This window comes from Capra hircus, chromosome 13 (genome assembly GCF_001704415.2).
Source record: "Capra hircus breed San Clemente chromosome 13, ASM170441v1, whole genome shotgun sequence".
Lineage (NCBI taxonomy): Eukaryota > Metazoa > Chordata > Mammalia > Artiodactyla > Bovidae > Capra > Capra hircus.
The window spans coordinates 30,835,195-30,859,174 of NC_030820.1; the positions used below are offsets into that span (position 1 = coordinate 30,835,195).

General features: G+C 38.8%; 1 protein-coding gene across 1 annotated transcript in view; it reads right to left on the reverse strand.

Annotated features, from left to right (window-relative positions):
- CUBN (cubilin) overlaps positions 1–23,980 on the reverse strand; it is a 272,327-nt gene that overhangs the window by 217,354 nt on the left and 30,993 nt on the right. The window contains exons 15-19 of the mRNA XM_005687978.3: positions 22,208–22,389; positions 16,721–16,883; positions 15,474–15,661; positions 2,586–2,730; positions 2,188–2,366 (exon numbers count right to left, since the gene is read on the reverse strand). Coding sequence (XP_005688035.2) covers positions 2,188–2,366; positions 2,586–2,730; positions 15,474–15,661; positions 16,721–16,883; positions 22,208–22,389 — 857 coding nt within the window. The remainder of the gene's footprint in view (positions 1–2,187; positions 2,367–2,585; positions 2,731–15,473; positions 15,662–16,720; positions 16,884–22,207; positions 22,390–23,980) is intronic.

The following is a 23,980-nucleotide window of genomic DNA, read 5'->3' on the forward strand; positions in this document are numbered from 1 at the left end:
CATCCCTGGGATTCTCCAGGCAAGAATACTGGGGTAGGTTGCCATTTCCTTCTCCAATGCATGAAAGTGAAAAGTGAAAGTGAAGTTGTTCAGTAGTGCCCAACTCTTAGCGACCCCATTGACTACAGTCTACCAGGCTCCTCCATCCATGGGATTTTCCAGGCAAGAGTACTGGAGTGGGTTGCCATCGCCATCTCCTTAACTTTTTGAGCAATTGTTTCCCACGACAGCCATACCATTTAAATGTTCACCATTGGTGGGAAATGTGTAAAAGGGTTCCAATTTCAACACTTGTTATTATCTGACTTCTTGATTATAGTCATCCTAGTGGTTATGAAGCAGCATCTCATTGTGGTTTGATTTGTATTTCCCTGATGATTAGTGATTTGAGTATCTTTTGTATAGCTTCTTTATATAAATACATAAATTCATATTCTTTGCCCATTTAAAAATTAGATTATTTATTTTTAATTTCAATGAAGTTCAAATTTTTCAGTTTTTCTTTTGTTGTATTTTTTGTGTCAGATGTAAGAAGGCTTTGCCTAACCCCAAATCATAAACACTGACTCCTGTTTTCTTCAAGAATTTCATGATTTTAGCTCCCAAATTTAGGTCGGTGATCCGTTTTGAGTTAATTTTTTTGTATGGTGTAAGGAAACGGTCCAGTTTCCTAATTTCATTTGTGCATATTCAACACTACTCGAAAAAACCATTTCTTCCCATTGAAAGTCTTGGTGCTCTTTTCAAAAATCAATTGATCATAAAGATATAGCAATTTATTTCTGGATCTTCTGTTCTGTTCCATTGTTCCATATTTTTATTCTTACTTGAATAATACATGTAATATCCTTACTTGATTATTATAGCACTGTTCAAAGTTTTAAAGTCATAATTATGACTCCTCCAATGTTGCTCTTTTTCAAGAATGCTTCTGCTTATTCTGGTTCCCTTGCATTTCTATAAGAATTTTACAATTAACTTATGAGTTTCTGTGAAAATTCCCACTGGGATTTCAGTAGAGACTGAATTGAGTCTTTAGATAAATTTAAGTAGTATTGTCATTTTAACAACATTAGTTCTTATAATCCATTAATTTGAGATGTCTTTCTATTTTTAGAGGTCTTTAATTTCCTTCCTTTGTCGTTTTCAAGAATATAGATTTTAGATGTCTCTTTAAAGCTATATTCCTCAATGTTTATTCTTTTTTATGCTATTGGCTGGGAGGGACTGGGGGCAGGAGGAGAAGGGGACGACCGAGGATGAGATGGCTGGATGGCATCACTGACTCTATGAACGCGAGTCTGAGTGAACTCCAGGAGCTGGTGATAGACAGGGAGGCCTGGTGTGCTGCGATTCATGGGGTCGCAAAGAGTCGGACACGACTGAGCCCCTGAACTGAACTGAATGCTATTGGAAATGAAACTGTTTCCTTGATTTAATTTTCAAACTGTTCATTGCTAGTGTATAAAAAAGATAGGGCTATCATATTTTGATCTTGTATCCCACAACCTGCTGAATTTATTAGTTTTGATATTTTATGTGTATGTGTGTGCATCCCTTAAGATTTTCTATAGGCAGCACTATCTGTGAATTGAAATCATCATGTTTCTTCCTTCCCATTCTAGATGCATTTTACCTCCTTTCCTTGCCTATTGTCCTAACTAGAATTTCCAGTATAATGTTGAAAACACATGGTAAGAACAAACATCTTTGCCTTTTTACTGACGACACAGAGGCAAAGTATTTAGTGTTTTATTATTAAAATTGATATTAGCTTTATACACTGCTGGATTCATTTAGCTAGAATTTTGTTAAGAATTTTACATCTATATATTCATAGATGTCCTTTACAGATTAAGGAAGTTACGTTCTGTTCTTGGTTTGTTGAGTGTTGTTTCATGAAAAGATACTGAACTTTGTCAAATGCTTTTTATTTGCATCTATTGAGGTAATTAAGTGGGGATTTTCCCCCTTTATCTTATACTGATTATTTTTGGATATATAGCAGCCTTGCATTTCTGGGCTATATAATCCTCTTTATATGCTGCTGGATCCAGCTAGAATTTTGTTGAGGATTTTGCATCTATAAACTAGTTTTGTTTCATGTAACTGAGTGAGAATAACATGACATAATATTTTTAATAACATCTCATCAAATGCAGATATTCAAAAGTGTTTTACTCTCACCTCGATATAATCTGTATCACAGTGGGTAGAACCTCCCATGTCAAAGGCAGTGAAGTTGAGAAGAACCACTTGACTTTGGGGTTGGCGGATGGTCCACACACAGACTCTTTCTCCTGGATACACATTAGGGTAAAACGGCGAGCGAATGATCCCTTCTCCAGTTAATTCTCCTCCACAAGCTGTGAGTATGAAAACAACGGTAGTATTTGTCCAGAGATAAATGACTGTTGCCCTCAATTTTATTGCAGAGTTTCACTCTGCATAAAGATATAACACAATGTGACCTTACTATTAGAATTTTCCCCTTACCATTCGAGGACATAGAATGACTAAAATATTTCAAGAAATGAAAATGTTACAATCATGCAAATGAGACATTTAAAATTAAATTTTCTTACCCACTTGATAAACAGCACTGAAACTAGCTCTGACAACAGAAGCATCCATTTTAAGCCTGATCCAGATACTGTTAGTAATGGATTTAATGTGAGAGAGGGTTTCATTGCCACAGACTTTTCCAAGTAAGGTTTGATCATCTCGAACCTAAAGAGAAAAATAAAAATTGATCTTTAATCCTAATCAAGAAATCTAATCAACAAAGAAAAAGAATAAAAAAAGAAAATGAGCACAAATACAAAAAATTTAAAATGACAAAGGTGATACAAATACACAGATTCTGAAAAACTTGTATAATAATTTTAGATACAACACTATGTTAATATAGTTGAATGTTTGAAATGTTTATCCCCAGAAAAATCTAAATTACTAAAGTTATCTCAAGAAGGAGAAAAATAAAATCTGAGTAGATAATAAGTCATGGATAAAACTGAAAATATTACAAATAATTAGTTTCCCCAAAAAAAAAACCTTCTAGAAGATGCTCTACCTAGTAAATTAAATTAGGCATTAAAGGAAAAGACAATTCCCATACAAAATTTGTTCTAAAGAACCCTCAAACATGGAACAATTCCCAAATAATTATTCTCAGAATCATCTCACCAAAGCCCAACACAGATAATACAAAGGAAAACTATGAGTAGATCTCATCTATTAATATAGATACAAAAATCCTAAACACAGTTCAAGAAAAGTGAATTCACTCTTTGTAGGCTTATGTATCAAAACAAACATGAGGATAAGCGTGATGCAAGGACTATTAGAAATTATAAAGTAAATTTGCCAATAGATCCAATAAGCTAAACTATTTTATCTCTATAGATGGCAAAAAGTGTTAGCATTTCTATTTATTAGAAGCAAAACTCTTAGAAAGTGAGGAGCAAAAAGAAATGTCCTTCATATAATAAAGACCACCTATTTTAAATCAACAGTCAGTATCCTATAGTGCGGTGGCCATGAATCTGGTCTATGGAGTCGTAAACTGGACTCAATTCCCACCTCTGTCGCTGACAAACCTCCACACTTAATAACTTCGAACAAGTTACTAAATCTAAGCCAAACTCAAGGAGCTGGATCAAATAGATGAAACCAACCTGTGAATTCCTTAGCAAAATGCCTAGTACTAGAAAAAGTGGACTAAAGAATAACTGCTGCTATTCTTGACCTTTCAGAAGTTTCTCACTCAAATCAGGAATTCTTCTATGAATATACATCACTACTTTTGTTCTACAGAATTCTTTTGGAAGAGCTAGCTGTCCAAACATAGCTCCATCCCCACAGCTAACATTATCAAGGTATTGACAAACACCAGCACCTGTGCCCGTGACATAACTGTGAAAGTGTTACCACTCACAGAAGTGTACAACAAGCAAGTGCATTTTTTTCCCCCAAAAAGCATGACTGTCATGTTTGAGAATGTAAAGCGTGCTGATATTGCTTAACACAATGGTTCCCCATAGGTACCTCAATTAAACATTCTGGAAATCTGTGAAGGCAATTTTTGGCTTTGTTTTAATTACTAGCATGAAGGTGGTTGGGGTGCTATTGACATTTAGTGGCTGGGGAGTGGAGATATGAAACACCCTGAAATGTGAGAGACAGTCACACGCAAGGGTTCTCCTGTGTCCTGTGTGTCCTTCATTGCAGTGATAATTATAAATGTAAAATCTACCTCTATTTTATATACCAGATGCAAAATACTTCTGCTCAGTTCTAATATGTACCAGATTTTCCAGGATTACAAGTAGAATGTAAATCAAAAGAAGTTATTTTTTATTCTTGGAAATCTGTCAAAAATTTGTCACCATTTCAGAAAATTCATCTCCAACACACATGGCCATGTCAGCTTGCGTTTTTAGTGTAGCATTCATATGGTTCAGGGAGCAAACAATTTATGACTTCATTCTGTCTTCAAGTGCAGCTTGCCCAGGCTTTTAACACACTGACATAATTTCTTTTACTTTGCTTTATTTCTCCTAAATCTTACTCTTACAGATGTATTTACATAATGTATGTATACAATGTGAACTGATATCATCTATGAATTTCATTTCAGAATAGTATAAGAGTCACACTGGAAGGTCTTGAAGTATAGAGAACCACTGACTTAACCAAATACTCTGAACTCCCACAGAAAATTAGGGAATATCTCAGCAGAAATAACTTTTAAACTGAAAATTGAAAGAATATCCAGGTCAAGGGGAATGGACAGTAAAGGGAAGAGCTTACAAGTACGATAGCCAAAGATGGTGGAGATATGGTAACATGTTACTCCCATCCTTAGTTGGTGGGAGTATAAATTTCTGGAAAGTAACTAGACAAATGTATCAAGAGTCTTGGAAATGTTCATAGTTTTGGACTTGGTAACTTCACTTCTAACGCTCTGTCATAAGGAAATCATTCAAGATTCAGACAAAGACATACAAGGTTCCACATCAATATGCTCTATAAACATAAGAATTGAAAATATTCCAAATGTCTAATAATAGGAGGGTGATTAAATAAATCATGGTACAGCCATATGATAAAGTCTTACACAGATGTTGGAAATTGCATGCCTTTCCACTGACTCATCCCAAACCAGTTCCTTTCTGTGAGCTGTAATGTAAATTTCACATACTGCCATTAATTTATGTTACATAGGTCTCCAACCAAACAGCAGATCTCTTAGGGAAGAGAAAATTCCTGTACCACCTTCGTCTTCCAACGCGAAACTCTGCTAATAGGTATCTGATGGACGCTTGCTGGTTCATTAATTTTAAGGCGTGGTATGATGGTTCAGTTTTTGTTAGAGACATACTACAGTGCCTAGAAACCAGAAAGCATGAACACAGAGTAAGAGAGCTTCCTGTTCTGGAATCCTCCAGGGTGCCATTCGCTTCTGCTAAGACTGCAGCGAATGTCTCTCTCTTCTCTTTTGCCCATTAGAAGATGACAAGGCGGAAGAAAAACAGCCAAATAGCAGCAGAGCTAGCTAAAGTGGGCCATTCCCCTGGGCCTCACTAATGAAATTCAAGGACTTCAGCAAGGAGAAAGGCAGTTACAGCCCAAATGTTTTCAGAGGAACTTATAGGGCTCAAGGGCTTTAAACCTAGAAGGTACAATTGATTTTGGATATGTTTCTCTCTCTCTCTGTGGAAATGAAACCTTATTAATTCTGAAAGTCTGTATTCTCCCTGGATCCTAGGCATGGCGATAATATAACCACAACCCTGAATGCTCTAGAGTGATACTAAATGCACATCCTGCATTCAGTATCAGAGGACTTGTGAATTTGCACAACATCACAAAAAACCTCTTTCTTTTGTGCTTGTGCAAGGGGACAGAATGCATTATTTTTCTAATTACTCACATCCCTCCAGAAAGAGACTGAATATCTCACAAGCTCATTTGCCTTGTGACTTGTGCTGCTTCCCTATGGCCATTATTAAACGGCCTTGACTTGTCCTTGTCCTTGACTCTGGGCTTGGCCACAGGGCTTGCTTTGCCCAAATGAATGTGAGCAGAAGTGATGTGCCTGTTTCCAAGAACAAGCTTTGGGAGTCACTACGTGATTCAACCACCTTTTCTTTTCTGCTCTCATAAGACTAAGGGCTGGGGTCCCAGGGACAGATGAAACAGGGGACCAGACCAGAAGAGCTGCCCCTGACCCCACACTGGCATGTTAACATGTGTGGAGAATAAGCATAGTCGTTGTAAGCCACAGAAATTTTCCATTATTGTTTCTGATTTTATTGTTGTTGACTTTTCATTATTGAAATCTAAACTAGAGAAAGATGACTCATATTTGAGCCTGGTTTGAACCAAAAAAATTATTTTATTTTTTCTTAAGAAGTCAGCTGGGTGGAATGGGACAGAGGAGGGAGACTCAAGAGGGAAGGGATGTGTGTGTGAATTATGACTGATTCACATTGGTGTATAGCAGAGACCACCACAACACTGTTAAGCAATTATCCTCCAAAAATAAAAGTCAGCTGAAGTCATGCCATGGTCACTTGCAGAGGCATCACCACACCAAGTCCATTCTTTACTGTAGGTCACATTTGCAAAGAAATGAGAAGGACCATTTCAAATTTTACTGTTCTGTGGACGAAGCCCAGATTTTTCATTGATTGTGCTATTTATTCAGCAAATACTGATTTTTTCAGGCTCAGAGATCGAATTTACAACCTGTGACCTATGATTTAACCCTACAGGACAGGCCAAATGGCTTCTGATTTTTACCTTCAGCAGATGGATCTAGTTCCTGATGACAAACTACTCATACAAAAGTGTGTTTTTTAATTTAAAAATTAGTTCTTAAAAAGAAATTGTGTCTTGGTGACCTAAATAGGAAGGAAATCCAAAAATGAGGGCATGTATGTATATAGAGAGCTGATTCGCTTTGCTGTACAGCAGAAACTAAAACAACATTGTAAAGCAACCATGCTCCAATAAAAGTCAATTAAAAAAAAAAGGACCATGTCCTGTAGAAAGAGCTAAAACTAATTAGGCTTAAAAATACATTAACATCTATAATGGATCAGGTCCCAACGCAAGGTCTTAATACATGTGCTCATTTGTTTGTATCTGCTATGTGTCCAGATTTGTGTCCAGATAAAATTATTTTTAAAATATGGTTAAGTATCACATCCTAATTCAAAGCAAACCAAATATGCTGGCACTTAGGCTTGGTCCAACTGAGACAGCTAAAATCAGAGCCTTACTAACCTTACTATACAGTAGCATTTAACACGTGGCTTCTAGTGACGTGAGCCTCAAGTTGAAATGCCCCTTAGCTAAATAAAGACTTGATCCTGGAGACCAGCCTTCATTCATCTGCAGGGGAATGGGACCTCTTTTCAAATGATAGATTAAAGGGTGAGGGGTAAGAGATGACAGAAGCCACAAGAACTAAAAATTGTTTTCTTAGGTTATTATCTTTCACCATTACTATGTTTTGTGATTTCATAGTTAAATTTTTAAAGTTTTTTATGCCTCTTGAAATAGTATTGCTTTTAATATCTCTACCAATAAAGTAAATTTGTCCTTGATTTGTTTCTTTAATCTGCTTTTCTAAAACATGGGATACATGTCTAGTTTTACCTAGAATGTGTTCCTACATGATTGCAAACTCCAGTATGTCAGCTGCTGCCACCCCCTCTCCTCCTCCTCCCATTGTAGTCATTGGAATCACCGTCACTTTAATTTTCATTTCCTGGTGTGCCAGACACAGTGCTAAGAACATTCTAATAGTTTCCCTTTTCACTGAGCAAAGCTCAGTACATTTACACCCGTGTACAAAGCCCTACAAAATTTAGTTCCTGTGTAACTCCTGTTTCTCTCTACATCACCTCTGTTGATTCCAGCCACATAGTCTATTTTCAATTCTTCATATTTGTCATGTTTTTTTTTCTCAGTTCCTCCTTCTCCTAGATCTTTGCATTTCTAATCCCTTCTCATCTTCAAACTCAAAATGTGACATCCTTAGGGAAGCTACCTCTAACATTCAACTAAAGGCATCAGTCCTGTTATTTTCACTCATATATTTCTTTCCTTCATGATACTTTTCCCACCTTGAAAGTATGTAATTGTATGCTTTCATGTTTAATATCTCTGTGCTTTATACACCCATCCCCAACACAGAACCTGGGATGAATGTTGTTTGATTAACCATGCAGAGAATGAATAGATGAGTGAGTGAATGACCTCTTCTAATTATTCTATAAAGAATAGTATTACTGTTCCTATTATGGATGAAGAAGTTGAGTTTAACTGATGTTAAATATCTTGCCTTTAGTGAAACAGAGAGTCAAAGTCCTTTCTCATGTTTCCATGCCATATTGTTCCATTTATATCAGAGAGCGCTGGCCATCCTCTTGATGTGCTCCAATAGTTTGGAGCTTTCTTTCTTTTTCTTTCTCTTCCTTCCTTCCTTTCTTATTATTGACTGTGCTGGGTCTTTGTTGATACATCTGGGCTTTCTCTAGTTGTTGCAAGCAGGGGCTACTCTCTAGTTGCAGTGGACAGGCTTCTCATGGAAGTGGCTTTTCTTGTTGTGGAGCACAGGCTCTAGGACACGTGGGCTCACTAGTTGTGGTTCCCAGGCTCTAGAGCACAGGCTCCAGAGAAGGTGATGGCACCCCACTCCAGTCCTCTTGCCTGGAAAATCCCATGGACAGAGGAGCCTGGTAGGCTGTAGTCCATGGGGTCGCAAAGAGTCGGACATGACTGAGCAACTTCACTTTCACTTTTCACTTTCATGCATTGGAGAAGGAAATGGCAACCCACTCCAGTATTCTTGCCTGGAGAATCCCAGGGACAGGGGAGCCTGGTGGGCTACCGTCTGTGGGGTTGCACAGAGTCGGACACGACTGAAGCGACTTAGTAGCAGCAGAGCACAGGCTCAACAGCTGTGGCTCATTGGCTTACTGCTCTGTGGCATGTGGGATATTTCTGAATCAGGGATCTAGCCCACATCTCCTTCACTGGGAGGAGAATTCTTTACCACTGAGTCACCAGGAAAGCCCCTGGAGTTTTCTTGATGATCTTGATTTCCATAGCTCCTCTTCTCACTCACTGCTCTCCATCTCACTAGTTCCGTGGGGTTTGTGATCTCCACATAAGCACACAACTCCTCTACATACAGGAAGGATTTATGCCATACAATCCCTTGAAACTCCAAACCTAGGTGGTTCTACCATCTCAGGCTATTCCCTGGCTGCCATCATGCCAATGGGTAGAACTATTTTCACCTGAACAATAGCATATTTTATCACTTCATTAAAAAGCATCAGGATGACAAAGCAATTTTGGAAAAACTGTGCTGACAACAAAAGTGCTAAGAAACCAGCCAAATGTTTCTAGTCTCTGCCAAAACTCCAAATTCAATATGCTAAGAATGCAAGTTACTGGACATTGCCTGATGTCCTCTTTCTTTCTGCCATCTCTGGAAAGACACTTCTTTGAACTAAAATTGATTTCAACCTGTGCTTCACTAGAAAATGGTGCTACTCTGGTGTATCTGCTTGCTGCAGCTGCATTCCAGCTTCATTTGTCAGAGGTCTTACTCTTTCTCTGCCATTTGGGTTTATGTCCTTAAGGACTTTTCTGTGAATCACCACAGTCATGAGGCTCTGACCAACACATCCCTTTGAGCATACTCAGTGAACTGAGGCAGACGGGAAGTCACGGACCTCCCTCACCCAATTCTGAGGCTGGAGCTGAACAGCTCTGCTGCCTGACAAAGAGCAAAAAGAGGTCCTTTGTGAATCTGAAGTCATCCCAAGACCTCTGGGGAGTGGGGAGATCTGTGCAGGGCCCAGCCAGGAGCAGTGGGAGTGGAGGAGAGGAAGGAGGGAGGGAGGAGGTGATGAGGGGTTCAGAGGGAAGACCGGTCTTCAGTGTTCCAGCTGACTGCGCTTTCCCCCTTTCCCATTAATTTTATTATTTCTTTAAAATTTTAAATATTTTACCTTATTTTGATATGTAGCACTTTCTTTTTACTTTCTACGTTGTCTTCAATTTCACTTTCTATTTCCTTTCTTAACCCAGTAATTACTCAGGAGAGTGTTTATAGCTTTTCAAGAAGTCAGACATTTAAATCTTTTAGCAGTTATTTCTACTTGCATCTCATTATACAGAGATGTACAATTTCTGCATTGTGATTTGCTGGGATCGGCAAGAGGTCTAAAATATGATTAATCTGTCAATCAGTGAGACTTGTAGAATGGGAACCCATGCCCTAGATTTCAGAAGCCAAATTTAGTATTACTTACTTCTCCCCGTCTTATTAATCATAGTTTGTTTTTGTTTTTCTTTCTTCTTCTAAGAAGGAACAACTTCCCCAGAAGCCTCCTGTTTCCCCAGAAGGCTCCTTTCCTCCCCCTTCCCTTTCCTGTCTTGGTGGGGAGGGAACAGATGATGTGGGATGGGTCAAGGAGATCTAGTGAGGTGAACAGTTGTATTCATTTCCTTCCATACCCCATTTCAAGCCCTGCCGGCAGCATCACACAAGCTTCTGAGATTATTATTCAGCCTAGAATTTGCATTCTCTGGGATTAAAATTAAACTTTCATTACTACCTTATGTGTCCTTCACTCAGACTTCTGATGACTTACATCACTTATGGAATATTAATTAGGTGCTGCTTTTTATTCTGGAAAGATAGTTCTGTCACATTTGTTGAACTAGTCTCTGTAATTTAAAAGCTCTCTTAACAAAACAGGCAGACTAACAGTTGATCTATTCTTGCTGTACTTATTCTTTTGTTACGAGCCACATCACATTACACATGGGTAATATACATTTTTAGAAGTGGAAACTTTAGCTGAGAGAGTGATATAAGTCCAAGAATTAAAATATAAATGTGCGTTTCTTGTTTTAAAAAGAAGAAAGATATGCTATACTGAATGTGGCAATACCACATTTATGATCCTTTGCAGTTAAATTTTATTCTCAAATAAATGTTTATGGAGCTTTCTTACTGAACACAAAGTCTTTCCAAACCACACTACATGGGAAAGAGGCATACTAGAGATTGACATTTTAATCTACGTTTAAAGGACATGTTAACATGGCAACAAGAAATCTGGAATTACAAAATGAGAAGATTTGGGATTCTTAGAAATACATCTCAGTTTAGTTCAGTTCAGTCACTCAGTCGTGTCTGACTCTTTGTGACCCCATGAACTGCAGCCCGTCAGGCCTCTCTGTCCATCACCAACTCCTGGAGTTTATTCAAACTTATGTCCATTGAGTCAGTGATGCCATCCAACCATCTCATCCTCTGTTGTCCCCTTCTTCTCCCACCTTCAATCTTTCCCAGCATCTATTCCCACTCATGGAAAAAGCAAGAGAGTTCCAGAAAAACATCTATTTCTACTTTATTGACTATGCCAAAGCCTTTGACTGTGTGGATCACAATAAACTGTGGAAAATTCTGAAAGAGATGGGAATACCAGACCACCTGACCTGCCTCTTGAGAAATCTGTATGCAGGTCAGGAAGCAACAGTTAGAACTGGACATGGAACAACAGACTGGTTCCAAATAGGAAAAGGAGTACGTGAAGGCTGTATATTGTCACCCTGCTTATTTAACTTCTATGCAGAGTACATCATGAGAAACGCTGGACTGGAAGAAGCACAAGCTGGAATCAAGACTGCCGGGAGAAATATCAATAACCTCAGATATGCCGATGACACCACCCTTATGGCAGAAAGTGAACAGGAGCTAAAAAGCCTCTTGATGAAAGTGAAAGAGGAGAGTGAAAAAGTTGGCTTAAAGCTCAACATTCAGAAAACGAAGATCATGGCATCCGGTCCCATCACTTCATGGGAAATAGATGGGGAAACAGTGGAAACAGTGTCAGACTTTATTTTTGGGGGCTCCAAAATCACTGCAGATGGTGACTGCAGCCATGAAATTAAAAGGCGCTTACTCCTTGGAAGAAAAGTTATGACCAACCTAGATAGTATATTCAAAAGCAGAGACATTACTTTGCCGACTAAGGTCCGTCTAGTCAAGGCTATGGTTTTTCCTGTGGTCATGTATGGATGTGAGAGTTGGTCTGTGAAGAAGGCTGAGCGCTGAAGAATTGATGCGTTTGAACTGTGGTGTTGAAGACTCTTGAGGGTCCCTTGGACTGCAAGGAGATCCAACCAGTCTATTCTGAAGGAGATCAACCCTGGGATTTCTTTGGAAGGAATGATGCTAAAGCTGAAGCTCCAGTACTTTGCACACCTCATGCGAAGAGTTAACTCATTGGAAAAGACTCTGATGCTGGGAGGGATTGGGGGCAGGAGGAGAAGGGAATGACAGAGGATGAGATGGCTGGATGGCATCACGGACTTGATGGACGTGAGTCTGAGTGAACTCCGGGAGTTGGTGATGGACAGGGAGGCTTGGCGTGCTGCGATTCATGGGGTCACAGAGAGTCGGACATGACTGAGCAACTGAACTGAACTGAACTGATTCCCACTCAGAAGAAGACTTCCTATAATCATTCTCCCACGCCTATCGAGAATTACCTTTCTGTTCTTCATCCTTTCTAAAATGTTGGGGGTGGGGGTGGTCCTTCTCTCTCTCACAGATAGAGTTTATAAATGGCAAAATCATCCTTCCTCCAAATCAGCAATATATCTTAAATACTACACTTCTTTGTTTATTCCTTTGATTAAACATGTCATTTTGAGGTACACTTTTTAAAACTAAAACCAGCATTTAGGAGAATGATATACTGAGTCATAATAATGTCATTTGAATTTGGTTCCAGTATCACTTTACCCACTGTCTAAAGCATGTGAAAAGTGTTGGATATACTTTTCCTAAAAGGGCTTAGTTCACAAATTTTCCCAGTAGATAGATATGATTAAAGGTCAGAACTTTGATCTAAGTCAATATACATCTGTCTAGACGACTACATGTAGGTACAGCTAAATCCTGTTCCAACAATAACCAGCATTTGACCTTTGTGATCTCAATTTTCTCATTTATAAAATTAAGGGTTTTTATTAAATGACTTCTGAGACCCTGCTGGTGCTAAAGTTCTATAAATCAATTGGCTCTATTTCTGTAGGACAGTCAAGGTTATATAGAAAAGTCTATTCAATTATTCAAATCACTGTATATGACCTGTCCTTCTGATAACAAAGTTCTTTTATTTTTTCCATCAACAACACTTGAGGGACATTTGATCAAGACTCTGTGGTTATTAGTGCACATTATAATGTTGATACTTCAGTGGCCAACTATAAAAGGGTCTCATCCGATGTCTCTGAACTAATGTGTTCAAGGCAGGAGTCAGAAATCTGACCTGAGTAGATTTGCATTTGTAATGTTTTTAAGTCTTCAAGCTTCTTTTTTAATTTATTTCCTTGATTTAACCTTATAAAGTGTAGGAGGAAAAGCAGGGCATCTTACAGAAGTAGGAACTCAAGTATGTAGATAAAGAATTGTCCAAGGCTTCACTAGTGGCTCAGATGGTAAAGAATCTGCCTGCAATGCAGGAGACCTGGATTCAGTCCACCTGGAAAAGGGAATGGCTACCCACTCCAGTATTCTTACCTGGAGAATTCCATGGATAGAGGAGATTGGCAGGCTAAGAGTTGGACACAACTGAGCGACTACCAGTTTCAGTATACAGTCATCACAGGACTGAAGTAAAATAAGAACTTTACAGTGTTGGGCGGAGATGGTGGAATAGAAAGACCCAGAGTTCAGTTCCTCCAGTGGGGACACCAAATTTACAACTATTTACAGAGCAGCTATGAATGAGAACAACCTGAAGACTAGCAGAAGAGATTTCCAACTAAATATGTAAATAAGGAACCATAATGAGACAGGCAGGAACGGCAGAGATGCAATAAGTCAAGACCCATAACACCAGGTAGGTGATCTACAAATGGGAAGATAATCACAGTTGCAGAAAGCTTCCCCCAGGGAGTAAGGGCGTCTAGCACAGTAAGTACTCTCTAAGTGTGAACTATTTTTACTATTCTTCATTTAAAAAAAAAAAAGATGTTGGAAATTTAGTTTTTATTTATATAACAATGCCTAAAATTGCCTCATAATGAAAAACTCCGATGTACTTTATGTGGGACTTTAGAAAACATAACCTGACTGAAAATACACATTTACCATCTGAGTTTAAAACTTCTAGATTTAAAATAGATTATTGTGGTTTCATTGTCAACGTACTTGTTCATTATTGAGTTAAGTCTAGATCTTATGCTAGAATTCTATGCTTCCTCTCTCTACATGTGGAGGAAGGAAGATGGTAAGAGGTTACTTGGGTTTTTCCTGGAAAAGTGAATTGGTCTAACTTACATGGGCAAACATAATTGTCAATGCCTCCCTAAGTTTATTGAAAATGATTGTACCCAACAAAAAGTATTTTGTTTCTCTTACTCAACACTCTAATTTGTGGCTTGACCAGTAGTTAAGCAAGTGAAATACCAGATGAGGCAAACAAAAGCTGCCTTTTTTTCTCAGATAGTCTTCTTATTACATCCATTATACACATTTAAATCAGAGTTAAAATTTTCAGTAGGAGGGCAAGCAGAACTGATGAAGAAAAAAAATCTCTAAGCTCTAAAACAAAGATTATTCAATGCTTTAAGTTAACTCTCTGCCACTGACTATCTAGCTCACCCAGGCAAATCCTTTTACTTTTCTGGGGTGAGTTCCCTCCCATATAAAACTGTCCTGTACAATCTCTGAATTCTGTATCCTATTAGTAAATGGTATTAGTTTTACTCATTTTCATTCACCCTGGTTATTAGGGCTCAGTTTAGTAGCTTGTGGGCTTCCCTGGTGGCTCAGACAGTAAAGAATCTGCCTGCAATGCAGGAAACCCAGGTTTGATCCCTGGGTCAGGAAAATCCCTTAGAGAAGGGAATGGCTACCCACTTCAGTATTCTTATCTGGAGAATTCCATGGACAGAGGAGCCTGCTGGGCTATAGTCCATGGGGTCACAAAGTGTCAGACATGACTGAGTGACTAGCACTTAATAGCTTGTAATTTAGCACTACTATGAATTTCTAGTCTCAGTTTTCATTTTTGTCCTTTGCTATTCTATTACCCATCTCCTGTTTCACCATCTGTAGATCTATTTTTGGCAAATTCTTTCATATTCTCCAGAACATGTGTTAGACCTTAGCCTGCAACAAAATCAGCTGGTTGGATTGGGGGGCAGGGGAATCTGTTAAAGCACAGATTGCTGAGCTGATTCCCTAGAGGTTCTGATTCAGGAAGCCTGGGACAGGACACGGGATTATACTACTTAACATCCAAATCATCCAGGTGATCTGGGCGCTATAGACCCAACAACCATTTGAAGACCTCGGCTCTACAGAATATAAAAAAATGTTGACAGACATTATCTAAGGGTCACTCAGTAGCAAAGGTTACCTCAATGTAACTATGAGAACAGCCACTTTGGCTTTCCAGCTCCACGACGGTGAAGTTGACCTGTATTTGCTCTCCCGGGGGCTGCTTTATGGTGTAGATGCATTGTCTGTCCTGCATGAAAGGTCCAGACAAGTCGGCAAAGAGAAGACCCTCTGGGTCTGTGTAGTTCCCTCCACATTGTAGGTCCGCTAAAGACAGCACAGAAGAGAAGGGAAAGGTCACACAGACAGACATTCCTCCAGCTCCCAGGCATGAGACACAATTTTTAAAAATTATACACACATACATACCATCATACACCCACTCTATTCACCCTGAACAGACTTTCACTTTTCATTACAAGATTTTTCAGCTTGACATGTACTTTTGGGACAGCCTAAAGAAATGGCTATAGAAATGTGTGATCTAACTTTCAATCTGACATTCTCTTAGATAAATTGCTTTTCAAATGCATTTATGCTTTCCTGCATGCCAAAGAGATTTGAGGCAGTTTATAAAACACATGTAACAAAATAAAATATATAACTAGAAAAATGAAACAGATTAAAGGAATAATGAATATAGAATAGCAAGATATGGTTGGTGGCAGGGTTGGGGGGGGGGAGTTGGTATGCACAGAAAACAGGTATGGGCTACAGAAATTATAGAAAGTCAGCAGCAGATTCAGCCTGAAGCCAAAATAAATGAGGAAAGAAGACTAGTGAAAAGATGTTTCTTGTTATCTTCCCTGATATTGAGACTTAAAAGGTGTTTCTCTTGTGAATTCTCATCAGGGCACAATGATGTATGTGAAGAACAAAATCCTCTACAGACCTAAAATAAAAAATTAAATGACGGAGCATTTCACTGTTTTTTTTGTTGGTTTGCTTTAAGGTATCAATGCCAGTTAAAAGTAAAATAGCTATAAATCTGACATATCTCAAGAGAGACTGCATTTCCCTTTTGTTTCTCCCAACAATGCACCCAATAACAGCTAAGGAACTAATGTATGAATTATTTAATTTTAGGGGCCTCACACATATTTACCATAATGTGGATCTCAGAATTTAGGGGCAAAGGAATATTATAGCATTAATAATAGAACACTGGGAAAACAAAGAAATTTGTAGCAATGAGAGAAATATTTATAAATACACATAATCAGTATGAGTAAGCCATCCTCAGCCTCACAGTAAAATACAGAACAGCTATGAGCATAGCACTGTTCTTCAAGTTGATATTAAGCTCCCAGTCATCAAGGTACTTACAAGGTGATGTCAAGTAGGTGATAAGAAACCCTTGGTCATTAATCTGGTTGTCGGAATGGAAATGAATCCTGGCAAAGGGACCCGTAGTCTGGAGTGGGGGTGCAGAGAGAGTGGTGCAGAATTTCCCAAGAACAGGGTCCTGATGCAAAGGACCATCTCGAATCTAAAACAAGAGGAGGAGTCATTACGTTCAAAGTGGTCAGATTTTAACAAGCCTAGCCATTTTGTACATTAACTTTAGAAAACTCATCTGTTTTTTTTTTTTTTTTTTGACTTCTTTATTTATTTTTTTACTTTACAATACTGTATTGGTTTTGCCATACATTGACATGAATCCACCACGGGTGTACATGAGTTCCCAATCCTGAACCCCCCTCCCACCTCCCTCCCCATATCATCTCTCTGGGTCATCCCAGTGCACCAGCCCCAAGCATCCTGTATCCTGTATCAAACCTAGACTGGTGATTCGTTTCTTACATGATAGTATACATGTTTCAATGCCATTCTCCCAAATCATCCCACCCTTTCCCTCTCCCACAGAGTCCAAAAGTCTGTTCTATACATCTGTGTCTCTTGCTGTGTCTTTTAAGTGATGGCTCTGGGAGGTTCTCCTGTCACCTGTGAATCCAGCACACAGTTGGGGTTCAGGGAAGGGTAATCTCCTCCCATCATTCAGATGCCTTACATTCGCTCTGAATTTTAACTCTGAGGCTAAATGTATACTCTGAATTTGTCTCATGAAAAATTTTCAATATTTTCTTTCCTAGGTTTCCCCCAACCTCGGGTGTTTGGTTTCTTTTCATTGCTCATTCATTCATTTATGGTTATGCCATGCAGCTTGTGGGATCTTAGTTCCTGGACCAGGGATGAACCCTCTGCAACAAAAGCACCAGGTCCTAACCACTGAGATGCCAGGGAACTCTCCAGATGTTCGTTTTGAAATGATAAATTTCTAATGATCAAGAAGAAGAAATGAATATAAGCAAAGAAAACAGAAGGAGAAGGAATGCCAACAATATCCACTGACGCACAGCTTGGTCTAAATACTCAGGAGGATCAGACATGGGAAAGGAAGTAATGTGAGATTAGATGCAACATAAAAACAGTTTTGTGAATTTAAAAAGTGAAACTTTTAATAGTAATTAAGTACTGCACTAATGATGACTGACCTTAGCAAATCTTTTTACTGGCTGGGTTTTAATCTCTTAAATAATCATGCCAGCCATTTTATGATCCTGTTGTAATTGCAAATCCTATACTGCACAGAACACCAGGGCACCAATGAAACAAATCACATTTTAATATGACCAATTTTGTCCACTCAAATTATTTCTTCTACTGGTAGCGAAGTTATAGGGCAGCATTACTTTATTCCAGTAATTTAACTAGTTCCTTGAAATATTCTTGAGAAATGAGAGTCATTTCAATATTATTGGAATGATTGGTCTTTTCCATTACATGCATATCCAGGAATTAACATGTAGGAATGAAAAAACTCTCTAATTTGATATTAATAGGATATATTGAAATTAACTTCCAAAAAATTTACTTTAATGTTAACATCTAGAGGATTATCTTGCCGAGATTTTCCAGTCATTCCTAAAGGCTTCAAATCCATTCAGTTCAGTTCAGTCGCTCAGTCGTGTCCGACTCTTTGCGACCCCATAAATCGCAGCACACCAGGCCTCCCTGTCCATCACCATCTCCCGGAGTTCACTCAGACTCAAGTCCATCGAGTCCGTGATGCCATCCAGCCATCTCATCCTGGGTTGTCCCCTTCTCCTCCTGCCCACAATCCCTCCTAGCATCAGAGTCTTTTCCAGAGTCAACTCTTCGCATGAGGTGTGCAAAGTACTGGAGATTCAGCTTTAGCATCATTCCTTCCAAAGAAATCCCAGGGTTGATCTCCTTCAGAATGGACTGGTTGGATCTCCTTGCAGTCCAAGGGACCCTCAAGAGTCTTCTCCAACAACACAGTTCAAAAGCATCAATTCTTCAGCGCTCAGCCTTCTTCACAGTCCAACTCTCACATCCATACATGACCACAGGAAAAACCATAGCCTTGACTAGACGGACCTTAGTCAGCAAAGTAATGTCTCTGCTTTTGAATATACTATCTAGGTTGGTCATAACTTTTCTCCCAAGGAGTAAGCGTCTAAATTTCATGGCTGCAGTCACCATCTGCAGTGATTTTGGAGCCCAAAAAAATAAAGTCTGACACTGTTTCTACTGTTTCCCCATCTATTTCCCATGAAGTGATGGGACCAGATGCCATGATCTTCGTTTTCTGAATGTTGAGCTTTAAGCCAACTTTTTCACCCTCCTCTTTCACTTTCATCAAGAGGCTTTTTAGCTCCTCTTCACTTTCTGCCATAAGGGTGGTGTCATCTGCATATCTGAGGTTATTGATAAATTCTCCTGGCAATCTTGATTCCAGCTTGTGTTTCTTCCAGTCCAGCGTTTCTCATGATGTACTCTGCATAGAAGTTAAATAAGCAGGGTGACAATATATAGCCTTGACATACTCCTTTTCCTATTTGGAACCAGTCTGTTGTTCCATGTCCAGTTCTAACTGTTGCTTCCTGACCTGCATACAGATTTCTCAAGAAGCAGGTTAGGTGGTCTGGTATTCCCATCTCTTTCAGAATTTTCCACAGTTTATTGTGATCCACACAGTCAAAGGCTTTGGCATAGTCAATAAAGCAGAAATAGATGTTTTTCTGGAACTCTCTTGCTTTTTCCATGATCCAGTGGATGTTGGCAATTTGATCTCTGGTTCCCCTGCCTTTTCTAAAACCAGCTTGAACATCTGGAAGTTCACAGTTCACGTATTGCTGAAGTCTGGCTTGGAGAAGTTTGAGCATTACTTTACTAGCATGTGAGATGAGTACAATTATGTGGTAGTCTGAGCATTCTTTGGCATTGCCTTTCTTTGGAATTGGAATGAAAACAGACCTTTTCCAGTCCTGTGGCCACTGCTGAGTTTTCCAAATTTGCTGGCATATTGAGTGCAGCACTTTCACAGCATCATCTTTCAGGATTTGAAACAGCTCATCTGGAATTCCATCACCTCCACTAACTTTGTTTGTAGTGATGCTTTCTAAGGCCCACTTGACTTCACATTCCAGGATTTCTGGCTCTAGATTAGTGATCACATCATCATGATTATCTGGGTCATGAAGATCTTTTTTGTACAGTTCTTCTGTGTATTCTTGCCACCTCTTCTTAATATCTTCTGCTTCTGTTAGGTCCATACCATTTCTGTCCTATATCGAGCCCATCTTTGCATGAAATGTTCCCTTGGTATCTCTCATTCTCTTGAAGAGACCTCTGGTCTTTCCCATTCTGTTGTTTTCCTTTATTTCTTTGCACTGATTGCTGAAAAAGGCTTTCTTATCTCTTGCTATTCTTTGGAACTCTGCATTCAGATGCTTATATCTTTCCTTTTCTCCTTTGCTTTTCGCCTCTCTTCTTTTCACAACTATTTGTAAGGCCTCCTCAGACAGCCATTTTGCTTTTTTGCATTTCTTTTCCATGGGGATGGTCTTGATCCCTGTCTCCTGTACAATGTCACGAACCTCATTCCATATTTCATCAGGCACTCTATCTATCAGATCTAGGCCCTTAAATCTATTTTTCACTTCCACTGTATAATCATAAGGGATTTGATTTAGGTCATACCTGAATGGTCTAGCGGTTTTCCCTACTTTCTTCAATTTAAGTCTGAATTTGGCAATAAGGAGTTCATGATCTGAGCCACAGTCAGCTCCCGGTCTTGTTTTTGTTGACTGTATAGAGCTTCTCCATCTTTGGCTGCAAAGAATATAATCAATCTGATTTCGGTGTTGGCCATCTGGTGATGTCCATGTGTAGAGTCTTCTCTTGTGTTGTTAGAAGTGGGTGTTTGCTATGACCAGTGCATTTTCTTGGCGAAATTCTATTAGCCTTTGCCCTACTTCATTCTGTACTCCAAGGCCAAATTTGCCTGTTACTCCAGGTGTTTATTGACTTCCTACTTTTGCATTCCAGTCCCCTATAATTGAAAGGACATCTTTTTGGGTGTTAGTTCTAAAAGGTCTTGTAGGTCTTCATAAAATCGTTCAACTTCAGTTTCTTCAGTGTTACTGGTTGGGGCATAGACTTGGATAACTGTGATATTGAATGGTTTGCCTTGGAGACGAACAGAGATCATTCTGTTGTTTTTGAGATTGCATCCAAGTACTGCATTTCGGACTCTTTTGTTGACCATGATGGCTACTGCATTTCTTCTGAGGGATTCCATTACACATGCTAAATTACTAATGACTTCAGCTCATGGAGATTCCTGTCTGGCAGCCATACACTTCCATTTTTATCAGTAACTCCATTATGCTCCATTCTTCTCTAATGGACTTGGGAAACCATATTATCTTTTATCACTGCTGCAAGGGACTCAGAGACTTATGGTGGTAAACAAGATGGGAACAACATAAGAATTCAATCTTCTCAATGATCTTTTCAGTTTACAAATGGAGAGCCATGTTTTTGATAGACCTACATGCTTATAGCATTTGAATATAACAAATGCCACATGTCTCCTCTTTCATATTTTAATCTTTTACTAACGATAAACTGGAGGGACAGAGGGTGACTTCTTTCTTCCCAGTGACAATATCAATACAGCCAGTAAGGCACACCCTTCAGCAATCCAAACACAATTGCTATTAGGTTATTTTTCTTCATGGAACCCTAGAGTCAACATGTGAAACACCTTGGCAAGTTTATAGCAGACAACTGAAGATTTGAATCTGCTATGGAGAAGACACCCATTCCTGGGTGTTGATTTCATAAAATCTGCTATTCCCATGGAAAGAAACTAGGCTTCTGGGAAATGACAGCGTAAGGCAGGGCAGTCTGTTTCCCCCATTTAAATGGAACCCATAAGAAACAACAAGCTGGCATAGCTAAGGATGGAGAGTTACCGAGAATTCCCTGGCGGTCCAGTGGTTAGGACTCCACACTTTCACTGCTACAAAATAGGGAGTTAGCAAGATCTAGAAGTCCATCGGCTACCTATTGAAGAATAAATACATCTAACTATTGCTAACAAATTTTGGTCATCCAAGGGCATCACTAATAATAGTTCCCTGAGCTCTAATCATATCATGATAAATTCTATCTAAATCCAGTTGTTGGACTTCTCTGGTGGTGCAGTGGATAAGAATCTGCCTTCCAACATCGGGAACAGGTTCAATCCCTGGTCCAGGAAGATCCCACATGCCAGGGAGCGACTAAGCCTCTGTGGCACAACTACTGAGTCCATGCTCTAGAGCCCCTGCTTCACAACAAGAGAACCCACCGCACTGAGAAGCCCACACACCACAATGGAGAGCAGCCCCAGCCCTCCGCAACTAGAGAAAGCCCGCACAAAATGAAGACCCAGAGCAGCAAAAATAAATAAATAAATAAAAGTATTTTTTATATAAATAAGTAAATACAATGGTCTACCTCAAGATAATCTTTGCTACAGTCATCATGGTGCTCCAGGCTCAAGGTCCCAAAAGTAAATGTGATCAGGAGGTCAGGACTAGTTATCACCCTCCAAATACAATCTCTTCCTGGAGGATACTTTCCAGGATACCCTGGAGACTTAATAGAACCATAAGTTCCAGTCAGCATACCTCCACACTCTGAAATAAGAGGAAAAAATAACTTTATATTTGTACACAACTTATAATTCATGTAGAATTATCATAGCCTTTACTGCAAGAAGAAAGGCTTTGTATAAATAACTAGGTGCAGTTTTGGACACCCTCATAAATTAAGCATGACTTTCTGTTTTCCAGTTTGATAAAGTTATAAAACCAGGAGTACCAATAGATAAATAAATGAATCACCCATGTATCAAGCTCCATGCTTATTAGCCGTTTCATGGTGATATGATTTAAAATGCAGCGCTGAACTGTCTGAGTGATGAATAATGGGATGACAGATTTATTTTTTCACTTTGAAAGAGAATAATTCCTGTACCTTAATTCTATTAAAGTATAGTTGATTTACAATGTTAGTTTCAGGTAAACAGTAAAGTGATTCAGAAAATATATATATATATACTCTTTTTCAGATTTTTTTCCATTATAAGTTGTTACAAGATATTGAATATAGTTCCCTGGCCTTAACAGTAGGTCCTTATTGTTTATCTATTTTATATACAGTAGGGTGTATCTGTTGATCCCAATCTCCTAAATTATCCCTACCCTTCCCTTTTGTGCATTAATTCTTAAAAATTTCTGGAACTTCTGTCAGCCCCTAAGTCTTTCAACAAACTAGGTCATTTTATACATTAGAAAAGTTCAGTGCTACATAATTTTCATTTGAGAAGATTAGCAGTCTTAACCCTGAGATACAGACCATTCATTTTATAAATGAAGAAATTCACATATCTATGGGTGGTTGAACCACCTTCCCGGGAATGGAGTTGACGAAGGATGGCATCCGGCTTTCTGAACCCACCCTACCACCTCACCTCCACTATACTCCACTAACCCCCTAAAACTGCATATCATCCGTGGTGGCTATCATATGTTACTATAAAAATAGAAAAAAAAAATAACAGAAATCTAGATATAAATCTAGACTGGAGTAAATATAAATTAGAAAAAAGTAAAATAAAGTGATATTTCACATATACAAGTTGTGAAACTCACATAACTATGCAGGTTATTAAAAAAATTTTCACTACCAAGGCCAAAAGTGAAACAAATTTAGTTACATAATTTTCACTGTTTCTAATGAGAAAACATCTCAGTTGCTCAGAGGAAGAAAAGCTTTTTTAAAACTTAGTATCTAAAAAATTATCATATAAGTAAAAGAAATAAAGAAAGTGCCATAAGCAAAGCAAAATATTAATAGAAAGCTAGGGAAAACATATAATGCAATGAGTTAATATCCCTAAAATGTGAAGAGCTTCTAAAAAGAATAGAGATATAAACAAAGAGTTCTCTGAAAAGTGAAAAGTACCTCCTGATGTAATTATTTTTGCAAAAACAAAACTGAATTTGATCAAACACTCCCTGTGTGCATTTCTCAACCTGTGGTGCAGGGCAGTGGGGCCCAAACAGCAGCAACAGCAATATTCTTGCTGGTGAAAGAAACGAAACTCAGATTGTTGGGCCAAGAAAGTGGCTGGGACTTGCGAACAGAGTATTACAGAAAAGGCAGCTGCATGAAAATAGCATCCAAAAAAATGTGTCCTTGGGTCCTTAGCCAAAGCCTAAGCTG